General features: G+C 34.7%; 1 protein-coding gene across 15 annotated transcripts in view; it reads left to right on the forward strand.

Moving 5' to 3' along the window:
• The window catches only part of PARD3 (par-3 family cell polarity regulator), a 592,207-nt gene that overhangs the window by 353,587 nt on the left and 219,840 nt on the right, over positions 1 to 18,780 (forward strand). For 8 of the 15 annotated variants that reach the window (XM_036226846.1, XM_036226867.1, XM_036226854.1 and 5 more), the window contains 3 exons: positions 5,017 to 5,205; positions 6,531 to 6,701; positions 14,129 to 14,288. In XM_036226846.1, coding sequence (XP_036082739.1) covers positions 5,017 to 5,205; positions 6,531 to 6,701; positions 14,129 to 14,288 — 520 coding nt within the window. The remainder of the gene's footprint in view (positions 1 to 5,016; positions 5,206 to 6,530; positions 6,702 to 14,128; positions 14,289 to 18,780) is intronic. The other 7 variants (XM_036226876.1, XM_036226877.1, XM_036226861.1 and 4 more) reach the window with 1 other exon arrangement.

The following is an 18,780-nucleotide window of genomic DNA, read 5'->3' on the forward strand; positions in this document are numbered from 1 at the left end:
GTAGCCTTTCCTTGTGAAGCTTTCACTAATAGGAGAAGAAACATTAAACAATTTATAAGAATAGGATATCAAGGGTGATGGTGGGTGTGAAGTACTGGAAGTTATGAAAACCCATAGGTTAAAACTCAATTTCTTATTCATAAATGTTTTTCTGTCGCACTAAAAGTTTTTTTAAGGCACTTTAATAGCCAAGTGATATTCTATTGTGTAGATATATCTTAATTTACTTAATATCATCCATGTAGGCTGTTTTTAATTTTTAGTTGTTGTGATTAAGGCAGCGAACACCCAAACAGTTAAAACTTGGTTCATGATCACAATTAGTTTTTTAATGACATTTTACTAAAAGTCGTATTTCTGGGTTAAGTAATGAGCAAAATATAGAGGCTTTCGATAAGCTTTGCCAACTTGGCTTCCATAAAATTCTACCTTTTTATATTGCACCAGCAGTGAAGAAATTGCCCATTTTGCCACACCTTCTGCATTCTTAAATATCAGTATTTAATATATATATATTTTTTAGCAATTTGATAATGTTTATTGATTGCATATTTTTTGTTGCAAGTAAGGTTGAACCTTTTACTGCTTTTTTGGTCTACCTATCTTTCTTTAATGAACTGTTCATTCACATCCCTTTCCCATTTGTTGTGGAAATGTTCATCTTTTGTTATTAATTTATCAAGACTTGTGCAATAAAGATATTAATTCTTTGACAAAGGGAGGGAGAGAGAAGTCAATAAATTATAGTGGAGCAATAAATAGGAACAAATTCTGCTGTTATTTCTCTGTTCACACTCTTGACACCTCTGATACCAGATGTGTGAGTTTTCTACACCAAGCAGTTCTGATACCCACTTGGAGTTAATGTAGACCCTACAAGTTAAGGACTCAGTCCTACAAGACTGTCCCCCACTTCAGATACCAATGTCAAGTAGTGGTTCCTCTGGTTACACTTGACTTCTGACTTGGCTAAAAACAAGAGATTCCCACAATCATCTCCCTGGGCTCAGCAATTTGCTTGAGCCACTCGCAGAACCCAGGAAAACAGTTTACTTACTATTGCCGACTTATTACAAAGGATCTTTTAAAAGGCACAAAGTGAATGGCCATTTGAAAAGATATTTAGGGTGAAGTCTGGAAGGTTCTAAGCTCAAGAGCTATTTCCCCTGTGGAGTAGGGGTGCATCACCCTCCTGTCATGTGGCTGTGTTTGTTAACCTAGAGGCTCTTTGAACCCCATACTTCTGGGATTTTTATCACGTAGGCATGATCGATTATAAACTTCATTTCCAGCTCCTCTCCTCTCTCTGGAGAATGGAAGCGAGGCTGAAAATGCAAAACTTCTAATTATGGCTTGGACTTTCACTGTCCAGGAGCCCAGCAATCATAAACTTAGTAGAACTAAAGGTGCTCCTGGAAATCACCCAGAAAATTCCAAAGGCTTTAGAACTTCTCTGTCAGGACTGGAACTAAAAATCAAAATGTTTGCGAGGATCAGATATAAATATATACATATTTCTTACTTTACAAGTGATAAAATGTATGCTCAGTTATTTCTTTTCAGAGCCCGATGTCAGCTACCTTACATCTATAATTTTATGGACTCATGCTATCTGTCTAGTCATATTTATTTTGCCTCTCGACAATATTTTGTATATTCATCAACATTTTTATGTATCGGAGCTCATAGAATTCTCATTATTTTTCTGCTACATAATATAATCAACTTTTATTTTCTTATTGATCTCTCTATTTTGAGATTAACTGCAGATTTGCAATGGATTGTGCATCAGACTTGCTGGGGAGAAAGGAAAATTGGGTTGGTGATGGGACTTGTGGCTGTTTTTGCTTTCTCACTGCAGATACAACTATACATCTTTTCCACTGTTTTGAGGATAATGCGAAAGTAAATAGCTTCCATACTGCTCATTTCTCAAGTTCCCTGCTTTTCATATGCTCAACAAAAATGCCCTATTTTTCTGGACATTAAAAGACCAAAATGCCAATAAAATAATGGGCAAAGGAAGAACTGACTGATGGCTGTGATGGAAAAAACCACTTGGGGGTTTACATATATGTACATGAGGGGTATGGTATGTGCTTGAGAGATAGCATATGCAAATGACTTGAGCAAATTAAAGAAAACACACTCGTTTGTGTTTCTATACAAAGAATTTGACTCAAGAAACTTGATAAAGTACAGAATGTGGATGAAATAATAAAGGTGATTGAAAATTGGCTTCTCCTTTGTATCAGAATGATGCGATTCCTATACTATCAAGACTTTGTAAAAGTTCTCCATAACACAGCATTAAAAATTGGTTTTGAAGAGAAAATTGTTTTCTTTAAAATGTTTTGGTGCCAGAGAATTACGTTCTAAAAGCTGGCATTAATTTCAATCGTAATGGATTAATAATGAAATATCAAAGGAAAAGTACAATCTCTTACTTGAATGTTTTTAATAATAATGACTTAGGACTTGATAAGAAAGTTGAAAAAAATTTACCCATATTGTAGTTTTCATAATAAATGAAACAATTGTGAAAGAAATAGTCTCCTTTAAGACAGGTTCAGAGTAGGGCCTATCAGGAAACGATTTCAGCTTGGTTAAAATTTTTCTTCGTGTATTCAGTCAGTTCCTTATTATGATTTTTCAACTAGAAAAAATAATGAATATTTTAAACTTTAGTAAAGCATTATGGAAGTGTCAAAATCAGTAAACATTGAAAAGCCAAACTGAAGGTCCAAATCAGTAAGTGGCAATTAATAACCTTTCAGATTTAAGGCAATAAGCATACTAAATGAACAGAACCAAATGTGCCCATCTATAGACTGTCTTTAGTTTCCATGTCTTTTCAATATATTTTCCCAGAAATATCAATACTGATTCACAAAGTAAATTTTATCTTTCAATTACTTCTGAAATTGAAGTTAGAAGGGGACTATAGGACATATTGATGCTATTTTGTATTTCAAACATCAAAATTGACCTATGTTTTTATACTGTTTATATTGAGGTAGCTATATTCATTCACACAGTCATTATTTAATACTTTTTAATTGTTTTGGACCATATGGATAAAAAGAAAAAGTTTATAGAGGAAGACAAGTAGAGAAAGATATTTTGTATAATAAACGTGATAATATCAATATTTTGTTATGAGTAATTGATGTTTATTTCTACTGAGTCCATTGATTTTATTTAAGCTGTAATTATTCTCCAGGAATATTTTAAATATAGGAAACTTTTTATAATGATCCGGCTTAGGCCTTACTTTGACTTTGATACTGAAATTTGTTTACTTCTTATAGTTAACTATTGCCCTGTATCTTTTCAAGTTCTTATTTTATATTCTTTATTATATGGCTTCCCTGTTTTTAACATATTAGTGACTTTATTTTCTTTTTTGAAATGTACCTTCTTCTGATAACTATGAGACTATCCTTTGAGCCAGTACAAAGAATGTCCTACCATAAAATGCTCATCAAATATTAATAAATTAAGAACATCACTTTTAAAATTCATTATTATAGATTTAGGAATTTAAAAATAGCATAAGTCTTGTATTAAGATCATCGAAGAAATAATCTCTTAACTAGTAAATTCTATACTTTCAAAATTTATTTCCTCCAATTCAGATATTTGAGATTGCATATTAAATCTCTAAATTCCTTTTTGAACTTATGTTAATTTCCATTGTTATTAGAAATTTTTAAAAATTTGTTGGGCTTGGGCTACAAAGAAAAAAATTGCAGTCTATCCATATTTCCATCACTCTCAAATAGCCTACTTTCATATGTGTAATTGAACCATTCTTTAAGAAGCACAATCTTTAAAGGATATATTATATTCCAGACTAATTATGTATCACTTTACACTTAAACATTCCTCATTTAATTTGATAATTCCAGCTTGAATGACTAGGTGGATATGGGGCAAATATTTTAAAATTGGGAAAACAAAATGAAAAATTCTTTGTAGGACTAGATGAAACATTTCGTTGTGATTTGAAAAGCTCCTGCTACATGTCAGTTATGTGGTTGGAAATACTGAGTTTGAAAAAGAATTCTGGCCTTCATCTTTTGAAGGTGACCGGTGTAGAGATCTAGGTGGTCAAAATCTTTACCATAGGTGGGATTATTGAGGAAGAGCTTAGGAGGTACACTGCTTTCTCATTTTTATTGACAGAATATATCATTTCACTGCATTTCATCAGGTTATACTTTCAGCTTTTATTTCTTCCTTGCTGTTTTAAAAAAGATGGGTGTTTGTGTAACTTAAAAATGTTTTATCCGGAAGCAGTCTTTTATGCACTTGATGACTGCATTTCTGAAATCAAAGCTTGCATATACAACTAATTAGTTAAACAATATTTCTTGAATAATATTTACCAGCTGTATTATGTATGGTACAGTATTGTGAAAACATTTCTCATGCTGTTTATCTCCACTTTGTCTCACAGATGTCGAAGGTTGAAACTCTAGCGGCTCTCTGAAAATAAATACCTTTTTCTGCTGACTTTGTATCATCAGGATTTGTTATTGTTTTGTGAATAAAAGGATGTACCATTAGTCAACATTAAACTATTAATAATGTTGCAAATTCCTAATGAAAAAAAAGGGACAAATGAGTTATATTTATTTGTTTTGATTCCTGCTGTTACTGTTTTCCTCCTGTGGTTTGGAATATATAAACAGAGCAAAAAAAAAAAAATCTAAAACTCTAGGAGTCTACATATCTTCAGTCTTTTCACTACGTCTTTCCCCTGTCTTTCTGAGAATCTGGTTTGGGTTCATTTCAATATTGAAACAAATGCCGCATAAAAATATTAACAGCTGGTTCCAGGAATCATCTGGAGGCGGTGCAGATGCCGGGCCATCATGGATCTCGTCACGGAATTTTGGTGAAATACTGAGCCTGTTATGATTAAAGAGCTGCTCATTAGCAGTCTTTAAAAATAATTGTGAGAAAGAAACATTGGAATATAATGTGCTATGCAATTTTGTTCCCTATTAGAAAGCAGAAGATGAGGATGTTGTTCTCACACCTGATGGCACCAGGGAATTTCTGACATTTGAAGTTCCACTAAATGATTCTGGATCAGCTGGTCTTGGTGTCAGTGTCAAAGGTAACCGGTCAAAGGAGAACCATGCGGATTTGGGAATCTTTGTCAAGTCCATTATTAATGGAGGAGCAGCATCTAAAGTAAGCAATGTCAACTTTACCAAGATTGTGCCAATTAGTACAAATGTTTAATTCCAAACCTATAACTATTTTGGAAACATATACACTGCAGGGGAAGACAAACTGTCCTCTCCCCTCGTAGACTTTGTTTATGTAGCCTGTGAATTAAACTGTCAAAAGACAAATTAACAGATTTTATTGAAGCTAATATTTTAAGTTTTGTGTGTACTGGGGCTCCACAAAAAAATAAGTGAAAACTAAAGAAGTGGTGAGACTTGGAAGCTTATATACCATTTTAGCAAAGGGTGACTGATACATTGTGGAGAAATGATTAAAAAGTAGAAAAGGGATTTGAGATTTTAGGGGCTAGACATTGTGGGAAGTAAATTGATGAGGGAAACTAATGGTAGATAAGGTTTATTTTGTAAGGTTTGTTTATGCAGACTAATCTCAGCGCCATTTCTGTGTCCGATGTTGAACATTGTCCTTCCTTTATCTGGTTTGAGAGAGGAGAAGGGACACCTTTATAAAAGGAAATTTGTGTCCTGCATTTACACAGAAAGGGGAGGCCAGAGAACACCTCCCGTGTGTCATTTCTCAGTTGCCTTCAGCTCAAAATTATCCTTATGCCAAAGAGGTGTCTTTTGGGTTGATGTAGTCTGATATCCTGTAACACTTAATAAATCTTTCAAATATGGTCAAACAACTAGAATAAATCTCAGTGATTTCTCATTTTGGGATGGAGTCCATCGCTTCAACTCCCCATTTAATTTTTTTGTCTCACAGAATTTACAATCCATAGTCATTCTACTTAAATGAAGATAATCTATGCAAAGACTTAGTTTAGTTTCTTTCTGGCAGAGAGCTGCCATACAGTAAAGGTTAATTTTTGCCTCTCCTTCTCCCCTGTCTGTGGGTCACTTATGTTATTTCCCAGTCTGGAGAAAATTTCCTGGCTGTTTGCGAGGGAGCCCTTTCCTCTCTGTACTTTCCTAATAGCCTTGAGCTTTTGCTTGTCTTGGGTTGTAAATAACCTCTATGGGTGTCTCTGGAAGCAAGAAAGTAATCACTTTGTGTCCTTTGAATTAGTATGCTATTTTGGTAAACAGATTATGTTAATGACCTGATTTATAAATGTGTAAATGATGGAAATAGACACAGGCCACACTGACTGCGTAGACATTATTATGCTAGCGATCAATTGGGCAAATCCGTTAGGATTAAAGCCTCGAATAACTTTTTCTTTTTTTTTTGCTTTGTTTTTATTTTTTTTAACTAAAGGAAAAGCAACTTCTTTTATAACAGACTATTTAATAGCACTTATTTTTACCTGTTTTTCTTCCCAGGATGGAAGGCTTCGGGTGAATGATCAGCTGATAGCCGTGAATGGAGAGTCCCTGTTGGGCAAGACAAACCAGGACGCCATGGAAACCCTCAGACGGTCCATGTCCACCGAAGGGAACAAGCGAGGAATGATCCAGCTCATTGTTGCAAGGCGAATAAGCAAATGCAATGAGGTAAAGAATAAAAAATAAAAAGACAAAAGGCACCAGCATTTGAAATTGTAATAAGACTGAGTTTCTGGCCTAACATTGGATAGAAAATGGCAAGTCCTGGAACTTTGCCTTCAAACACTATTATCTTTGCATGCTATAGCTTTATTGTATTGTCAGTGGGATTTGTTTTCTTAATTCTGTGGTCAAAATATTCCTGCTTGTGCATTAGTATTTCTATTGCCAACCCAACAGATTGCAGTGGGATCTTAAAGGTACCTTTAGCTAAGAATCAAACCTTCCTGCTCAGAGCTAGTAGTTCTCTTTTATTCAGCAGTGTGGTCCCTGGGAGGGAGAAACGATAAACAATAATTGATTGTTCATTTGCTTATCTAAAATGGATGTCTCTTACAAAGTCCCTAAGGGGAATCTCTGTCCTTTGGCATGGTCACAAGTGTAAGTCTCTACTCCTGTCTCCACTTTCTCCTTCACTATAAGGTTGAGTGCTATCCCCTTGAATGCCTGCTTTTTCGGAGATATCTATTGTATAATACCATGGTTGGTTCCAGATTTATTCTGCACTATGTAATTAGGAGTGAGTAGGAATGGGATGGTCATACCTCTTTTCTCAAATAAGTGAAAACATATAAAGTAGAAACATATCCTTTTCATATATCAGGACATTTGTAAAAGTTAAAAAGCAATTATATATACACATGTATAATTGATAATTAATATTAGAACCTGAAAACAAATTTCATGAATCTATTAAAAATCATATACTATCTATAGGAAATAGGTGATACCTGACAATTTATAGAAAGCAAAGCTTGTTGAAAATGTAAAAGTTATTTTATTTTTATCGATGCTCAAATTCTGACCTTTTTATATAAACTGATAGGAAATTACTAGCAAAACATACAAAACTGAAATTACTATCCAATTTATTTGAGTGTTTTTCTTAATTTTAAAATCTATTTTTAACATGTAAAGCAAGCTTTTCAGGTTGCGCCAGTCATCTCACAGTACAATCATATACTGAAACAAAAATGTACTTTTGCTCCCAGTGGGTAGTAGTGTAGAGGTGACCATTTTTTGAAAGGTTATTGACCATTGACTTATCTATTCATTTTCCAAATGGAGAGTGAGGTAATAGTAATTAAATTAATTTGCACACCAATAAGAGAACAATGTAGCTTTAACTAAAAATCTCAGAGTAGAAAAGAGCATGACTTAAAAACATTCACTTTTATAATATAAATATAAATCTTGATTCCTCAGACTAAGCTACTGTGTTAGTTTTCTTCAATAATAATTTTTGTTTTTATTTCTTGCCAAATCATTGACTGATCTTTTTAATAAAAGCTCTTCAAAGTGCTACATGATGAAAAATTCTCAACAGTTAGTTTATAAGATACATTATTCTTTGTTAGTTTTTTTCTGAAACTGAATTTCATATCCCACAAACAGTGCATATTCATTAAACAGATGTTTATTGAGCATTCACTATATTCAGAAAATGTGTTAAGATCCTGGGTATATGGAGGTGAATTAAACAAATAGGGTTCTTCTCTCTTAAAACTTACATTCTACCAGACGATATATCATACTCTTAGTCTCTTTAAAGAACAAACTAACCTTAGTAACACCTTTCATTGTTCTCCTTCAGAGGAAAACATTGATTTTTCGAGGGGGACTTATAGCTAAGACACGTACTGATGGTCAGTGTCGCGAATCCAGATGCTTCCGTCTGATTCAGATGATTCCGTATTGTTCCCCAAACAGTAGCAGAGCAGATCTGCTCTGGCTCAAAAAGGTTTTGAGAAAAGCACTGATTTTATTCCTTGTTGTCCTGTAGCAGACATGAATTTGGAATCCCACTGAAATATCTTTGTGTCCCATTCACTTCTGTATATGAATTTATGTGAATGAAATGATTTAAGTCAGGGACCAGCTGCAATAGACAGTAGTAGAGTTTAATATTCAATATTCCTTATGGTATCATTTTCACACATTGCTGGTTATTACTATTCCTTAGGATAGAGTAAGCTTATAAAACAATTATATCAAAAAAATCCTATCTGGAGTGCTGCACTTTCTTTGTAATAATAGCGAGAAGCCTTTTATATTGACAGGATTTAACTAAAGAATTATATGAAGACAGAAGAGTTCTATTCAGCTTCCCATAAGGCTTAAGACATTGTTTTGCTGCTATTGTACTTATATATTACCTTTAGAAAAATGCCTTTCTGAATTACCAGGAGGGGATGTGTAAATTATGTTATAGTAAATATTAATATAAGCATGGGGTGACCTGTCATGAATGAACCTCAAGCCAAAATAAAGTGCTTGAGTTCCCGCCTTCCGGATCCATTGGTCAGCTTCATAGTCCAGTCTCTGACAGTGCCACAAAGCTGTATTTTGTGAACATATCTTTAAATCAAACTTGTGCACTTAATTTCAAGCTATAGAAAATGAGTATTTGCAAAAGAAAATCTTTTGTACTTTGTCACATCTTTCCTTGTCCTTATATGTATATAAGTATTTTTAATATAAGTACTGTATATTAGTATTTTTTTTAATAAATTTTTAAAAAATAAATAAATAAATTATTTGCCATACTAGGTTATCAGCTTACCCGCATTATCCCTCTACAACACATTTGAGATTTTTCTCTGGAGGACATTTTTCAGTGTATTGCTCGACCTTTCGGGAATCTTTGAACACTGCTTCATTCTGGAATCATTTCCTACCTGCTCTCTCCATTTTTCTTCGACTTCACTCTGGCTCTTCGCTCTCCTCTGAGGTTCCTCTTTTTGCCCGTTCTTTTATTGTCAGCATTCCTCCAGGTTCTTCCTGGGCTAGTCCTTCTTTCCTCTGCATGTGCGCCTGGGTGACCTTCTTTACTTTTGCAGTAACTATAAATTCTAAGATAGCTGGGACTGTGTCCATCTGCCATGTTCCTATCACTCTGTCACAGATGTCTATCCCAGGACTGACACCTAAACGTGGACTGAATAATGAGGGAAATAATCTTAGAGAATCTGGCAGTTTTAGAAGAAAAAGGTAACTTAGTTACTATAAGAGACTGAAGTTTCAAGAAAAGTCATCAGACAGGTAACAAAATTAATATTTTAAGTTATTCTGGATTTCCTTGGCTTTCCTTAGATCTAAGTCTTTTACTTAAGTAAAACATTTTAAAACATTTCCTAGGCAGTAATTGTTTCTAAAAAAAAAAAAAAAAAATTAGAGAAGAAATGACTTTCCCCTTGTTTTGTGCACCTAGGGGACTGATTAACTTTTTTGGAGAAAAATTTCTCAAGACCTGGCATTCTTTTACACTGGAAAGAATACATAAAGCAATAGGCAGAAACAGTGGTATCACCAGAAAGGATCAATTTTTTGAATACTTTGGAGAGTGGTGGGAAATGGAAGCAAACACATGCATCATTCTTTGAGCATTGAAAATAAGCCGTGTATGAGAATTATGCTAATTTTAAACGTTCCGAGGAAATGAATATTTGTAGAAATTACTGTAATTTAACATAGCTCCCATTCATTTCATTATATCTCTATTGGACATGATTTCACGTAAAGCCTTGTCTTAGTCTCAACAGAGAATATGACCAGGTAGCTTTTGTCATAGACCCCATACTGAAGGATTTAGTCATCAAGCACTGCTTTAAAAGGAATTCTCTCTCCAGGTTTAATCCTCTTAGAATTAGAAAGCTATAGTAGAATAGAAAGGGGCCTAAGGTATCATTTATGATTCTCTTCATTTTTATGTATTAAGGAATAAATGTGGAGAGGTCAAATGATTTGCTTAATAGCTGCAAGGCCAAGATAGTGGCAAAGTAATTTAGAAGCAAGGTGCCCATTCCTCTTATGCATATGAGTGGGTCTAATTGACTGTGATTGTATAGTTCAGGCCATTTATATTCTGGTCCTATTGGGAAGTAGTGTACAATAAAAGTGTCGGCTTTAACATCAGAGTCAGTCAGTTACGTTCTGGGTCTGCTACATACCGCAGAGTGACTCGAGAGCTTTCCTGAGGATGACTCTGATCCTTGCTGTCGTCCACGTGGGATGTGAAGGAAATCGAATGTGGCCCTGCATTAAAATCTAACCCGAAACTATACCCTAAAACTCCAGCCACTCTTCTCTAATGCTAAACCCCTTCTTTTTATTCATTGTTCTGTGTTTATGTCTCTTTTGGATGTTAGTACTTTCTCAATGTGAAATTGGAATCTAGGTCAGTTTCTTTTAATTTCAACATCGTGCTGCTGCCTCAGCTTTAAGCCCTGCTTCCACATGGCCTCGGATGTATGTGTAAGATCTCTAAACCATTTTAAGGAAATTTGAGTCATTGATTAGAAATAAATTTATTCATCCAATTATTCACCCAGTATGTGCTCTGTGCCAGGCATTGGGGATAAAATACAATAAGTTTATAAAGACTGAAATGTCGAATAATAAGATTGTGCCAAATGCTAACTAGGACCCAGTTTTAAGTTGGCCGAAGGGGATTAAGGCCATATCTCTGCCAGCTTTTCAATGCTTATAGTCAAGTTGGTGGGATACATTTTTTTTTTTTTATGAGAAGACATCATTCAACCTGCTAATGCCTACTTAAAACAACATGAGATTTTGCTAAATCCCACAGAAATTGTATTAGTTTTTCAAAAGAAACCAAGATTTTAACTCTTCCTAAGAAGAATAGGCCAAGTATATGATAAAAAGTATTTTCATTGCACAGTATCCAGTTTTTTGTTATTAAATAGCATTTGTTACTTTCTGTTTATAAAGTGGCATATAATCATTTGAATATCTGAATATCTTTTTAAAGAACATATTTACATTATTTTTAGAGATTGAGGTAATTCCCAATTTTTATACCTTCGTAAATAAAGTTATGACAAATATTGTATCTTTGTTATTCGCATAGCTTATTTCATGAGGATAGTGAGCACAAAATGAAATTAATGGCCTGGTAAAAGAGTATAAGGTATTTTTTGACCTGTGATCTACATGTCCACATTACTTTAGAAAAAGACTGTATCACTTTACACGGCTACCTAGTGTGATTTATCTTGCTGCAAACCAGAGTTAATTTTTCTTCAGTAGGTCGAAAGGCTTTCCTATTTTCCTGGGGGCAGAGGGGTCTGACACAACCACCGCTACTTAGGACCGAATGAAGTTGGATCAAAGAACATTTATGCACTTTAAACAAAGTGAAAATTACAATTCACTTCTTTTGGTTTCTTTTTCTAATTGAACTTAATTTGATAAATGTTTTATGTAAGGAGACTGAGAGGGCCTGGAAGCAGCCTGATCACAGAAAGGCCTGGGTGCCCTTCAGGGTCAGCCTTGCTCCTGCCTCCTCCTCTGTGTGCCCAGGCCAGTCTGACACATTTCTCTTTCTTACACTCGTTTTTTGTAGCAGGCGCGCGCGCACACGTAGATCATCAAAAGATTTAAAATCAGTTGTGTTTTTTTTTTTAAGAAATTAAAAGGCATTGTATCTTCTGTTAAATATTTATGTAGTAGGCTATTATGTCTTTATTTAAATCTGTCTTTTGAGATGCAAATTAGACGTGGTTAGGGGGGCTGGGGAGCTATGCTCTCTTTCCCAGGAAAATGGTCAAGTGCAAGATTCTGTCTGAACAGACATCTTACTGTTTTTCCCTAGAAAGCCTGAATGTACTATTTTTTAAATCAAATTTTTGTTTGACTTTATAGAATTCTAAAATAGCCTCATGGGATATTTAGGGGTTTCTCATGAAGGAGCTTTATAAAGATTTTATCATCTAGAAAATTGCAGAGTTATATAGTTCAATTAAATATATTTGTTAGGCAAACTTGGGGCTGTCTTATGATGAAATAAGTTATTGCATAGCAAGCAGATCTTGTGTACTGGGACTGGAATAGCAAGTCCCTTAACGTATGTGTTTATTTTAAAAATTCAAACATACTTGTTCTTAAGGTATAGGGTACTCATTTTGTTTATTTTTGTTTTTACCTCCCCAAAGTACCTTAGAATTTAGGCATAATATTCTTTCAGAAAATGTTCTTTATTCTTATACATCAGAGACCTTGAGTATTTCATTTACTTTTCAGTAAAGCTGTCAGTTGTAATCTGCGATTTAAAAAAAAACTAAGAAAACAAGCCCTCATTTCACAATTTAAACCTTATTGAGTCTAATTCGCTAGCGCTGCAAGTTTATTATTCTCCTGCAGTTTGACGTCCCTCCAGTTGTAATTGTGTTGACCCTTCAACACATTAAATCTCCCCAGTGCTTATCAAACTGGGAGAGATAAGTCTACAATTCAGAACTTCATTAAATATCTCATTTATATTAAATAGATGATAGCTTCTAACAGAAATAATAATTTGTTCAAGCGAAGGAACCGTGGCAGTTGTGGTTTCATCTGTTGGGAACATGCAGTTTCCTCTCCAGCTTTGCTGTGTTGGGCCGCCTCTGCCCCCTAAGCCCTCTCTGCCTCTGGCCGCAAGCCAGCACCGAAACGTCACAAGATATTAGTCCACAGGGTTAACCTCAGAGCCCACATTGGGAGCATCATAGTTAAGTGCGCTTTGTTTCTCCTTGAAGCAGGTTTGCTTCAAGGCCTTATTAACATAGCTCTTAAATTCATATTATTTTTATAAAGAATATGGTTTATCAGACACAGCTGCTTTAAATAATGCCGCATACAATTTTATTCACAGTGATAGAAATTGACCTATATTCTTTGCTTATTTAGTAGATTGTATATGTTTCTGAAAAATGCCTTTTTACCTGCTTCATTAGAATATTTGGTTCTTACTTTTATATTGTTCTTATGCTATTAAAGTGCTTTTTCTCAGTTATTTGCTATCCCATACCTAAGATTACAGTAAGAGAATAGGGTGATTATTCCTAATGCCTAGAAGAAGAAATGTAGGCTCAGTGTATTGTTCGAGACACCTGAGCTGACAGGTGATCGCTGGGTCTTGCAGAGTGGGTAGCAGTTCTACTGGCACGCACATGCTGATGTGTGCTAATTGTCACGTGTGCATACACACCATAGGTGTATAGTTAAGTTCCAGCTTCCCTTCTGATAAAGCGTGCTTTGTGCAGAGCAACATCTCATGAAGAATTCTGAATTAAATCATAACTTAAATTGACTTCAGCAGATACTAACAGTCAAACTGAAAAAACAAGCTTTTAATATACATATTTTTCCTCCAATGGTTGAAATCTGACAGAACTTCATGGGAGGCACAGTGTAAAGTGGCACAGAAAGTTGGTCATTAGGCAGAGCTGTCATCACAAATTATTTTGGTACAGGGTGAAAAGTTCTAGTTCATTTGGTACCCAGTTGGATGCAGGCCTTGGGCAAGTTGTTATAATTCCCCCATGCTGCTAATGGGCCTCCAGTCCTAACTTTCCCTTGCCCCGCTTTCTCTGTAGCTGAAGTCACCTGGGAGCCCCTCTGGACCTGAGCTGCCCATTGAAACAGTGTTGGATGACAGAGAACGAAGAATTTCCCATTCCCTCTATAGTGGAATTGAGGGACTGGATGAATCACCCACAAGAAATGCTGCACTCAGTAGGATAATGGGTGAGTCAGGTAAAATTGTTTATCACATCTTATTTTTATGCTTTAACCGGCTCACAGAGAGGTTGTTAATGTAATATTAATGTAAAGGAGGCCCATGTTTTCAAGAGAAAAAGATCAGGTTCATTATAATCATTCAGGAAGTGTTGATATGAAGAGAAATCTATACATTGATTTTGTTAAGTGAGTTTTAGATCCTGTAACGTGGGAAGAAAAAAAGAAAGGAATCGCATAGAAATGTTTCTTAGTGATCAAGATAGTCTTAGCTTGTTTGAGATAAGTTAAATCATGTATTTTAAAAAATCAAAATTTAGTGGTTTATGACAAGAAGGATTCAAAAGTTACATATTAATCACAGTAGCGCTTTTTGGAGGGAGAGGAAAAATCCAAATGTCCATGTATATGTGTATGTACGAGGTACAGTCACATTTATTTGATTTGCGCTTAATAGAATGGGACCATTTTTAGTTGAATCTCTACTTTTCCAAAGCCTTCATTTTAGAATCCCGTAATGAGATTTTGCGCCCTTTGTTTGGATTCGCCTGCGCGGCCCCCAGCGGGTAATGAGGTTATTAGCACTTGCTCTGCAGCAGTGCGGCTTCCTCCTAGCAGATCCAGTGAATAAAGACTTGCTCTGCCACATGAGTGGTCGGCTGTACTGAGCTGCTCATCTTGAGAATAGCTTGGGAGAGTTTCGAATTTAAAACACAGGAAGCTGTTTTGATTAAAATAGCACCTGACGTAAAACACTTTCATTGGCGTTATGTTTTGCAGAGCTCTAATGCAAAGTAAAATGCTAAATTTTACTCCATTTTGAATATATTTAGTATAGATTTAATACTATTCAGGTTTCTAACGTGAAGCTTCATTAGAAGAAGAATTTATTTCATTCTTCAGTGGATGTTTATCAAAAGCCTGCTATTGGCAAGATCCTGTGTATATACTTTTGCTGTAGATGCAAAGATGAAACAATCTCTACCTTCAAAGAACTTTCTACTGGGCATGATAGGAAAAATATATAAACATGACTACTAGAATTTTCTGTTGTTCTTCCTCTAATTCCTCTAGCTTTCTGGTTTGGAAAAACTGCTAAATTCTCAATTTCTCATGATATCACATGTAGAATTTATGCATGCCAACTGTAGTTTTATTTTGTCAGCATTTTTGTTTTTGCCTTCTTGACATAAGTGAAAGTATGGGAAAAATGCTAAAGATATTGTACACCTGTTAGGTGACAGGCATTGCACATAATTTATCACATTAATCTTTGCTTATTAATGATCACTCTCTTCACTGCTCTTGGATTTTCCATACTTTCCTGTATTTGGTGTAAAACTTTATTTTTATTAAATACTTTTTTTACTGATGAAAATTCAGATCCCTTGAGAGAAAGAGAGTGCATGTGTCCCTGCATCTGTGTGCATACAAAGTGATATGCTGTAATTTCCCCTTTATTATAGGAACGTAGGACTTGCCATACTGAATCAGACCATTGGTCCACCAGTTCCTGTAACCTGCGTCCTGCCTCCAATCCCTGAAGCTTCAGAGGAAGGCGAAAAACTAAAACTAAAACTAAAAAAAAAAAAAAAAAAAGAAACAAAAAAACCTGCCCCAATTCATCTAGTGACCTTTTGAAATGCTGTATACGTGGGTTGAGGATTCCTTCATTTTTTTATAGTCTGTTGCCCTGATCTTGTGAGCTATGGCTTCATTAGTCCGCTTAAGTTTGCATAGTAGTTGGTATTGTTTTTCCTTCCCTCTGTTAGAGGTTTAATGGACTTTTAAAATTCTAGATGCTTCACCCAGGGCAGCAACTTCTTTCCCAGCTCTGTGCTTTGTGATATACTGTCCATGCCCATTTGGGCTGGGGGATGCAGACTCTTTACCTAAATAGATATTGAATGATTTGGATGTTTTCTTAAGACAGTTTTTTTTTCTTTTTTTTTTCCTTTTGCATGTTGTACTAGAAACTAGGGATCCCCTATAGTTTTACCCTGAGAAATGCATGTACTTAATTTGACTTAAGTTTTGCAATTTGAGAATTCCTCAGTCTTTGCCAGTCTCTATTCCAATATCATTGGACCCAACAAATAATACTGTTTAAGCCAGTTCCCACTTGAAGTTAGAAATCCTACAAAAGATGTTACCTTGCAACAAAATACCAAAACAGTGTACCAAATATATAGGTATTGAGGCACTGAATTTCTGTTAACCTAAACCAATACCAATTTTATTCATTGATTTGCATAGTATCTATGTACATGGGAATTTCTCAGACAGATCTTGTTTGGTTAATGACTGTCTTCTACACATTTAGAATAACTTGTGTAGATACTGGTATAGGTGGTGATATTTACTTCATGATCTGCTATGATTTAAACAGAACTTTATATTGAAATTCCAGTTGATCACATTAAGAAATGATCTATTTTATACAAACATGGTGAATTTTCATGTAGAATATTCCTCATGTAGGACTCTAGACCAAAAGGAGTGTTGAGGCTTTCTGACTCCTATCTGTGGGAACACATCCAGGAGAGAAGCTTTTAATAGTAGATTTAAAAAAAAATGCAAGAGTTGTTAGAGTTGGAAGGATGTCAGGTATCATCAGCCATACTTTCCCACTTAACAGATAAAGGAACAAAGTCCCAAGATCCCATGATGATTTTTATTTTGTTTTTAGTTATTTCCTATTTCTAAAAGTAGCCTCACTGGGGTATACTGAGATCATAAAATTTGTGACATTTGTCTTTATTAACATCAATTATAGGTATGCACATCTTTAAGCAAAAGATATTAGATGATCTCCAGAATCTATTCCATTCTTGCAACCACCGTGATCTAAAAATCAAAGAAGTTAATCTTTGAAAGCAGCCTTAGAAATCATGTATTCCAACCTACTTATTTTCTGGTTGGAGAATTATGGACCAAAGAAACTAAGTGACAAGTCAGAAACTGCAAAATTTCTGTGCTTCTGAACTAACCTTACAATATATATTTTTGTGAGTTGTGAATCCTACATTACTCAGACCTGATCCATTTCCTTAGCTTTTCGTGGAGTCAGCCAGGTTTGTGACCAAAGATGAGAAGTCTCCAAATGGCATCCATATTGGCTGACTTTCCAGTATCCTGAATTTTGAGAGAGTTGTCCTTGACATTCATCAGAAAGAAATCTGTAGTGAGCCTACATAGGACTTTTTTTTTTTTTTTTATGCCTTAAAAAAATTTTACAAATTGCTGAACTGTCTTAACTAATTTAATCAACATGTTCATAAAATCAAAAGTCAACATTTGGGATTGTGGAATCTTAAATTTTTTCCAACGTTTTAATCTGAAGAATTTTTCTATTTAAAGCAAAATTGAAATCTGTTGTATCCATTTTAGAATTTGATATCAGTAGCTTTTATAGTCATACATTTGTGGTGAGTTTTAAAAAATAATTATGTTCATATTATTTTCATCTTGTCAAAAATTCAACAAAGAAAAATGGAACATTGTTTTCATTGTGAGTCAAATCACTGGAAATTTTTTTGTCATTTCACCTGTTTTTAGTATCATGCATGGTATTGCCTTCTATGTAAATGTACCAATGAATAAATGTTTAGTAAACAATCATTTTGCATCTCATTGTTTCACTCCTCTACAAGATATTGTCTGTTTTAAATCTTAGTTTGTAGTTGTTCGTTAAATAGTTGAAGAAAAAAGAATATTTATTCATCAAAAAACAGTTCAAAGGCTTCTCAAGTCACCCTTTGAAGGTTTTGCATTTATGATGTGCCAAGTACAAACATAATTAAGAGGTATTGACTGGGTGGAGTTTAGGACAATATGTAGTCAGATAATTTAGTCATCCGTTACCTCCAATATGTTTCTGGAGCTAGATTCCAAGACTACATTCCTAGCAAGCATGTTACGAAGTGGAAAATTGATGGAAAATATAAATTCTCAATCTTTTAAGATATTAGCCTCCAGAATCATAGGTGAAGGAAAAAAGCTAAACTGTAATCTAACTATTAGGGAAATTTCTTGCCATTTATATATGTATAAAATTTTAGATCACTGAAGGTACAATGTTTCTACTCATAACAACATAAAGTGTCACAATGTGAAGAACCATTCAGTGTTCCGTTTTGCTTGTTAGACTGTCGCAGACTAGGTTGTGTAAACCTGCGAGTTTTAGTTTTGTGTTAAAAGGTGGTGCACTATAGCTACACCATATTATTTCCTTCTACTAAATTTTGACGCTGTGAGGAAGTGACATTTAATTCTCTGATGTGTGCCTTGTCAGTAGTGAACTGTCAGAGAGAATTCTGATTTTGTCATTCTGTGCACTTTTGTGTGTGTGTGGGGGTGGTGTATGTCTAAAGAAGGAAATATTTCTTTGGGTAATAGTGCTATAATATCCAACCTTACTTACGAATGTTATGTTATTGAACAGATTTCTTTCTTTACTAATATCCTAAAATTCTGTTAGAAATAAATTAGTGACTTGAATTCAGGAAAG

This window comes from Rousettus aegyptiacus, unplaced genomic scaffold, assembly GCF_014176215.1.
Source record: "Rousettus aegyptiacus isolate mRouAeg1 unplaced genomic scaffold, mRouAeg1.p scaffold_m13_p_10, whole genome shotgun sequence".
Taxonomy (NCBI): Eukaryota; Metazoa; Chordata; class Mammalia; order Chiroptera; family Pteropodidae; genus Rousettus; species Rousettus aegyptiacus.